We start from the raw sequence: 7961 nt of genomic DNA, 5'->3' as shown, positions 1-7961 counted from the left end.
AAGTACAATAAGATATCAACCATATGTTTGATCTGACTTAACCTTATTTTCAAATGCAAGATTCTCGGGAAAGAATATGTGAAGAGGCATATTTAATGTCCTTATCACATGTGTATTTGTCACTAATTTACAAACATACAAATGTAAGATAAAGTCAGTGAAGTCGTTAAGTACACTGATTCTAAAGTTAGTCACAATGTTGCTGCATATACAATCAATCTAATGTTACATTCAGGTAGATATGATCCTGCTACTAGATTGTCCAACTACTACACCCCAACTCCAAACAATATGAAACAAATGCACTTTAAATAATCAAGTTTTTAATAATTACTCTTACATTGGACTCACCTAATGTGATGCCGTTTTGATTGTTATAATTAAATATGTGGAAAGCACAACCAAATCGTTCCTATGACCTTACAAAATGTTGTATATTCCTACGACTAGATAGTGGTCAGTTGAAGTTACCAGCAGAAATTTTCCAACCGCTTTGAGCCTTCTTTGGAGGCCACATCGCACTGTCACAGTGGTTCTCAGGCGAAAGACTTCTCCGGTTTGATGTTCACATCCGAAACCTGAAAACGCACAGGAGATAGTCATATTTAGATAATGTACTTTAATGGGTGGCCTCATTCATTTGTCGATTGATTCATTCATTCATATGAACTTTAATTTGAGGTTATTACAGTGAAAAAGGAAAAGTAGTTTTGTGAATTGATTAAGCCCACTAGAATACGGTGCAAAGTGAAAAAAGAGTTACACTGAATGTGATAAACTTTTTGTAAGTCTGTATGAAACTCATGAAGTGTTCGCCATTACTATAGGTATCCACGTGAACAACACGTGAACATCACGTGAATCTTACCTTGTCCTTCATGTACTTTTTCCGGAAGCAGGACGTGACGCGCTTAGTCAGGTACTCCACGAACTCAAAGAGAGTGATGACACTGGCTCCGATAAACAAGCCCAACTGGCCGCCAATGTTGCCTGTAGGACAGAGAACACACAGAACTAACGTTACAAACTGAGGATAATAGCTTAGGCTATTTGTTACCGGGCCCCGCGTTCATTCTCATGAGTCCGAGTTAAAATGATTCGGGGTCCAGGCCTGGCCCTAAAAAGCCCGGCAGGGTGTCCTACGGGGCCACGTATAGAGGCCATGCCCCTAAGTGCAAAAAACAGCCCTCATTAACTACCCAGCGGGGCCCCCTTTTCCACTTTCAAGGGTTTTGATTTTGACATCCTGCATATGGTTGATGAGTTAGGACACATAGGAATTGTCATTGAGTTTCTTGTCAGCTAGAAACATTCCTGTAATTTAGTTTATTTTGAACATGATCAGACTGTTGAATGGTATCAACATTACGTCGAATCGCTGTTCGCACTTATCAAAAGTGCTCTATGTGTTTTGAAGAACAGAATGAAGACAACGTACTGAGGAGGTCCCCCTCCGTCATCTCTCGCTGCTGCTCGATGACCTGGTAGTTCAGCTCGCTGTAGTAGATGTCCAGAACCACCCAGTTCTGTCTGCAAATTATCATTGATTATTATTGATGACTGATCATTTATGTTGGTCAGAATTTGTCCTCATCAATTGTCAAGTCAATGTTTAAATCACTTTAAAGATTGCGATTCTTATGAAAGAGGATTTTGATGTTCTGCAACTGATGGTATATTTGCAACAGCTCATTGGTGCGAGAAACCCTCAACTGACTTGAACATTGAGACGGAAACAAAAATGTTTCATCCATCCAGTCGGTGATTAGTTGCCCACTGAAGAATGTAAAGTATATATATATATATAACATCGGTATACAATTCTAGTGCCCTAGGACCAGGTAATTATATGTAGGTTTGTTTTGATTTTTTCCTGCACTATATGATAATAACTGTTTTATATATATAGTTTGTTTAGTGATACAACTTACGACATGTAGTACGTGGCGCTCTCCTCGTCCCAGGAATCCCACAGGTCCAGGTAGGTGAGCCAGTATCGGGCGGTGTTCTTGTTGGGCCAGCCGGCGTAGGACACGCTGGTCTGGAAATGTGAGATGTCGCACGGGGTGGGGCAGTCACAGGTGTAGTTTCCTGCCGTCACTGCATCTGTGGAAAGACGATTAAGTATAAACATTTTGATCTCTGACGGACCAAACATCTAAACACTTATCGGGTACCTGTGGAAGCTTATCCTAAGTTCATATCTTGCCTGTGCACATCTGCGTCCAGAAAAGATGCTACGTACATATATAGTTATCAGTTACTAAGCTCCTCAAGTCACTAATTTATAAGGTCTTTTCGTTGATATTGTGCCTGTGCGTATTTGACCTCTATCCTCTATCCAAAGATCTTCAATTGTCTACTTCTTTTCTAGAGTGACGGTTATCACAGCTCTTTGAAGCATGCTGTGGCAACTGTGACAATTTTGTTGCAATGTAGTTTTGCATTTTGAGCGTCTCTCTCGCTTGTATTCAATTGGCATAAGTATTCATATGAAGAAGTGAAGACTTACTTATTGTATCCAGTGCGCAGTTCGCAATCTCTTCCGGCTCACAGTAGTCATTGCCTCCTGTACGAATTAGTAAACAAAACATAGTAGAATTTTCAAGGCCAGCTGAGTAATGCAATTTTACTTTAAAACACGTAGACGACGTGAAATCCTAACCATGTATCCTTTGCCATTGCCACCACTCACACTCACCCATAACCTTCATTCCGAGGTTCCTATTGTAAGAATGTAAGGACTGAGCTATCCTGGTCTTCCACTGCCCCCTGCCATATCGAAAATGATTTTATAACTCAATGCTAGTTTTTATCAACGCAAAGGATTCTCTCGGTAATTCGTAGGTCCCAATTGTGCCGTTGCCCGTCGGGGGTGTAGTCCCGGCCGGGCCCCGAAGCCACAAACTTGTCCCGGTGCTCGCAAGATTAGCTCACGGCGTCTATTTGTTACTAGGTCCCGCGTTCATTCTAAGTCTGAGTTAGAATGATTCGAGGTCCCGGTCTGGCCTCAAAATAGCCCGGCAGCCGCAGGGTGTCCCACGGGGCCGAGAAGGAGTCACTCCCGAAAGTGCAAAAAAAAGCCCGTGAACTACTCGGCGGGGCCCCCTTTTCCAATTGGGACCTAAGTCGATTATAAAGAAAGCCTTGTATCACAATGTGCATTTCTTACCAGGCAGATAGAACAGCCGACAGCCGCACTGCTCGTACACATGTTTGGTCCTACACTCCAACAGACAGCCGGTTAGGGTGTAGTTCTTGTAGTACTGAAGTTCTAGGTCCTGACAGTCTCCCCATGGCGGGATCTCATTCTTGTACTGTAACAATGGAAAATGATAGTCTAAATTAAAAGCAATTTTTACTCAGATTAATCGATTGATATCCTTAATGATAGGATAAAGGCTACTATAGAAGCCTTTCTTTCGTAACACATACACATGTACATATCTCTCTCTCACAAGATATTTGCTAAGAGTTTAGTGTTTTATTCTATGCTATAGAGATCTATTCTGCAAGCAGAGGCTCGGCTCCGGCTTGCATTTGGTTTTGACGTGTTTTATGTTTTTTTTGGCTTGGCGACATAAAGAAAACCTTAGCTGACAAAATAGCAAGCCCGACAAAAGCGCTGTAAAATGTATCAAAGTTTAAAAAAATATGCCAAACCTCTTCTTGGAAAAAGATGAAAATCAAAACTATCATGTCTTTATGACATTGCATGGCTGGTGCAGGTCATTGATCTTTTTTTTTTGGGGGGGGGGGGGGTTGTGAGGATGGAAGAAGAAGGGGGAGAAGAAGATGAGGAAGAAATGTAGCAAAAACAACATGTTTCCCTTCCGTAAAATATAAACGCGATGATACCTCGACTTTTGATATCCCTATGAAGGCGTGGCTTCCCGGGCCGACGGCGATGCCCTGTGTGTCCATCTTGGGCGGCTCCTTCTGATCGTGAATCAGAACCTTCATCCCGACATCGTCACTGCCTCCTTGCGCAGGGTCCTCCGTGTAAAATTCCTGTCATCGTACAAAAACAATATGTGATAAATCGAAAGAGTATCCGTAGCTTTATCAGGATGGTCAGTCAATATCAGAGTTCTGGATCAAAGTTGAAATGTAATTTCTAACACCAAAAAATCAACTCCAGTCTTTGTCAATGAATGATCAATCCACGGCTTCTGTGACGTCATGTTAGGCCACACCATCTTAATTTTATGGATGACATCCGCGCGCGCATTGATTTTCGCCTGTTGTCAAAAAAAAAAAATCACCTCCTCCAAGGCTACACGGAATTCCGAAACTTGCCGACTTAGATTGCCGCAAAAGGCGCATTTGTGGATTGGTATGCCATCGATGTTGGCTAGGGGGATTTTGCGTTTGCACAGTTGTACGAGAGGATCGCGCTGGCCAGCGAGTATCGCCCAGACAATTTCAAACACGACCTATCCAGAGTGGCTCTCACACGTTTCTTTTGCAACAATGAGAGACATGAGAGAGGAATTGAGGGATTGGCAGAGGTCTCACAGTGAGATTTGTGAGCATAAACCATGGAATGCTTAATATGGAGTTCAATGCCACGTATGTTGAAACTGCCCTTATGGGTGTATATGAGTATTTTCATCACAGTCCTATATCATCCACAGTCCTTGGAGCCAAATACCTTCTAATAGTATACTTCTTTGGTCGTTCTTGTCAATATATTAAAAATCAATCACTTGCGCTGAGTCTGCTATGATGAACAAGACAACCTACATGTACCTCCTACAAATAAACTGTGTTCTGTGGTTCAATTTGCAATACCGGTACCAGCTTTGTACTAGTAGTCCTGTGGTTTAGCAGCATTTTTTTTTTTTTGCTGGATTTTATTTTTTTCGCCCGCGCGCATTAGTTTTGGGGTCTCCAGACGATGTCATCCATAAAATGAAGTTGGTGTGGCCTTATGCAAATAACAAATGTGACTCGGTGGATCATGAATTGCAGAAAGTCTATGGCGCCCCCCGTCTGTCTGTTGTGTTGGAAATTACAGTTCAACATTGGCCCACAATGATTTCTACCAAAACAGATGAACTTTCAAGTCACGATAGTGTAGATTTTTACGCAACCAAAAATTGTTCTTACCTCGCTGGCAATTGTTTCGGACGTCCTTCTATATCTGTTACCTTCTTTAGGGCAATGATGACAAGTGGTGAAAAAAAAAATCACAATTAACCACATACACAAACGAAAAATGAAAACCCTTACGCTCTGAATGTTGAAGATGAGCTTCAGACCGTTGCCTGCCCCTGGTAACCTCTGTCTGCGTGGGTTGTCAGGGTCCACCACGGCGTTGAAGGTGTAACAATTCCCGTAGGTCGTAAAGACGTGCTCGAAATCCTGTAGATTAAGGCAGTGTTACAATAGTTTTCTTTATAGTTTTTTCCATGTTGTATGTACATCTGTGGGCTTGAAAGGCAGTGTGAGAGGCGGCGGTGGAAGGCCGAATCTCAGGTCATTGTTGCACATGTTCAGCCTTATGCTACGTTCACAATTGCGCCGGTGTAGCCCCGGTCGGGCCCTAAAGCCACAAATTTATCCCGATGGACTGTCGCATACCTTTGGGATACCTCTCGGTGTTGTCACGATTAGCTTACGGCGTCTATTTGTTACCGGATCCCAGGTTGCTTTTAATTTCAAGTTTAAAAATCCTTGGGCCCGTCCTTGCCCAAAAATAGCCCGGTAGCCGCAGGGTGTCCCACGGGGCCACGTAGGGGTCACGTCTGAAAGTGCAGCCCGAAAACTACCCGGCGGGGCCTCTTATTCGAAATGTGACCGAAGCATTAACAACTGAAAATGTAGTTTGACAACTTGGACTGGTTGTAGTTGGTCTTTTGTCCGCATCAAGCACTAAAAATTGGTAATGTTTGAGATACAGCATTATCAAAAAACTTACCGCTACGGTGCACTCTTCTCCCTTGAACTCACACACGTAGAAGTTCCAATCTTTCACCAACTGCCATCCGGCCTCCAACGTAGTGTTGACTGGATCCAAATCATCCCTGAAAGAAGCGATACAGGAGAGGTTGTTCTTTCCCGTAAAATTTTGACAAAATGCGTGCGTTTTATGAAACGAGGGTAAGTCAAAATAAATCGCCGTTTGTGTCATAGCAGGTTCATTTTTGTATAATATGAGTTGAAATTTAGCGCAAATGTAAAGAAACATGCCTTCTTGAGACTGAAATGTCTCAGTTTGTTGTTCACATTTTTATGAGCGACTGAGTTGATTTCAAGTTCGGACCATGCCCTTGAAAGCTTGACTTACTCCCTCGTATCTTCAACTTGATGGCTAACATATAGACTGGCGGTAGGGCGTAAGATTCAGTTGGTACTTACCTGACGACGGACACTAACTCGTTGAGCACGGGATCGTAGTACACCCCGACGGGCGGCGGTAGGTAGTACCCGTACAGCAGGGCGGAGAGGTACGCCTGCGTGTCGGCCTGGAGACGGTTCTCCTCAAACCTAGGATGAGAGAAATGTTTGGAGACAAACTCACTCACTCATTTATGAACTCGCTCCCTCACTCCCTCACTCCCTCACTCCCTCACTCACTCACTCACTCACTCACACGACGCCAAAGGCACCAAAAAGATGACCTCCTTGCAAGTTCTATAGCCTTTTTGAGGCTGTAGGTACAGTGGGTTGTTATCCACGGTGTCTATGGCACAGTATCGGAAGGCGGAGTACAACCCACTTCTTCCACCGCCTGTTACCTCCCCAACCGTAGTCAGGTACCCATTTTTACACCTAGCTGGAGTGAGGAACGTCGTGTAAAGTGCTTTTCCCAAGGGCATAAGATCGGCACAATACATGACAGCATTCGAACCCAGGGCCTCTGGGTTCTGGGTCAAACACCCTGCCGTTACACCACACGACCCCACTTTTACGCCACACGACCCCACTCAGGTACCCCGCAAAGGTAATGAAGCGAATTCGACGAAATAGAATGGTTGCTATTGAACGACACTTTATCAACAATGCCGGTGAGCGTCTTTATACTCCTTCGTTTGAAAGACGGCCCTGTTTCGTTCAGACGTACCTGTTGAAGTTGCACACGGTCACAGCAGGGAAGACCAGCTCGTTCTCAAACTCCAGTTTGATGTTGGTCACCGTGTTGTACTGCAAGTAGCGAATGATGCTGGAAAGAGATTTGGAGGTTAGCCAATTTTTCCGCTTTCCGAACATCTACATATCGGATAATCCCTCCGGCTCCGAAGCTGAACAGACGCTGGCCTTCAAAGACTCTGGTTAGAATAGTTCTAGATACCAACTTCACGCTAACATGTCATTCTGTCATTTTTCCGAGCTTTAGAAACGAAGATACAAGTGGATACCACAAGACTTATATCGAAATCATTCCATCAATTTCTAGTGTACTGCAGCTTTTCATATGCGCCGCATGGTTACAAATGTACCACTCTCCAAGCAGACTAGACCGAGGTTCGGCTCCGTCCAAGCAGAGGTTCGGCTCCGGCTTTTTTTCTCATCTTTTTAGGGGTTTTTGTCGGGCTATCTATTTTGTCAGGTTTTCTTCTTGTCCGCTGCTGTCTGTTTGGCCGGCAGACAAGAAAAACATGACAAAATAGATAGCCCGACAAAAACGCCTAAAAGACGAGAAAACAGACAAGCCGGAGACGAACCTCAGCTTGGAGAGTACAAATGTAAATCTAGATCTGATATTCAAACTGGGAAAGTTGATCAGTTAATTCAACTTGCAGTCAGATATAAAGTTACGCCACTTACGTCTCTGTGATCTGCCAAGTCGCCACTCCAAAACAGGCCAGAAAGATGGCTAGCCAGAGCAGTTTCAGCGAACATTTCTCACTGCCCGACACCTTTCCTATCCCATGAAGAGTCGTGTTGTCCGCAAAATCCTTCTCCGGCGATGTGTCTTCGTCGTCTGCCATGTCAAAACTCTGGCGAAACTTTCG

The 7961-nt window shown here is 43.8% G+C and overlaps 1 protein-coding gene across 1 annotated transcript; it reads right to left on the bottom strand.

Annotated features, from left to right (window-relative positions):
* LOC136423137 (acid-sensing ion channel 5-like) lies at window positions 1-7961 on the bottom strand. Its single transcript, XM_066411177.1, has 12 exons — window positions 7774-7961; window positions 7070-7168; window positions 6364-6492; window positions 5924-6029; window positions 5236-5367; window positions 3859-4011; window positions 3173-3317; window positions 2513-2569; window positions 1932-2106; window positions 1439-1530; window positions 869-990; window positions 1-578 (listed from the first exon to the last, which is right to left on the bottom strand). The coding sequence occupies exons 1-12, from the start codon at window positions 7935-7937 to the stop codon at window positions 537-539; spliced, it is 1416 nt and encodes a 471-aa protein (XP_066267274.1). The 5' UTR covers window positions 7938-7961; the 3' UTR covers window positions 1-536.

Source organism: Branchiostoma lanceolatum, chromosome 17 (assembly GCF_035083965.1).
Source record: "Branchiostoma lanceolatum isolate klBraLanc5 chromosome 17, klBraLanc5.hap2, whole genome shotgun sequence".
Taxonomy (NCBI): domain Eukaryota; kingdom Metazoa; phylum Chordata; class Leptocardii; order Amphioxiformes; family Branchiostomatidae; genus Branchiostoma; species Branchiostoma lanceolatum.
Note: the sequence above shows the minus strand (reverse complement) of the source record. Positions and strands in the feature narration are given on the sequence as shown.

What these genes read in the sequence shown, in the direction of transcription:
- LOC136423137 (XM_066411177.1), bottom strand. Translation starts at nt 7,937, where the DNA reads ATGGCAGACGACGAAGACACATCGCCGGAGAAGGATTTTGCGGACAAC. An exon ending in GAGTTAGTGTCCGTCGTCAG is followed by an intron (nt 6,030 to 6,363) that starts GTAAGTACCAAC and finishes CGCTTCTTTCAG; the next exon opens with GGATGATTTGGATCCAGTCA. An exon ending in GACGGAGGGGGACCTCCTCA is followed by an intron (nt 991 to 1,438) that starts GTACGTTGTCTT and finishes TCTGTCCTACAG; the next exon opens with GCAACATTGGCGGCCAGTTG.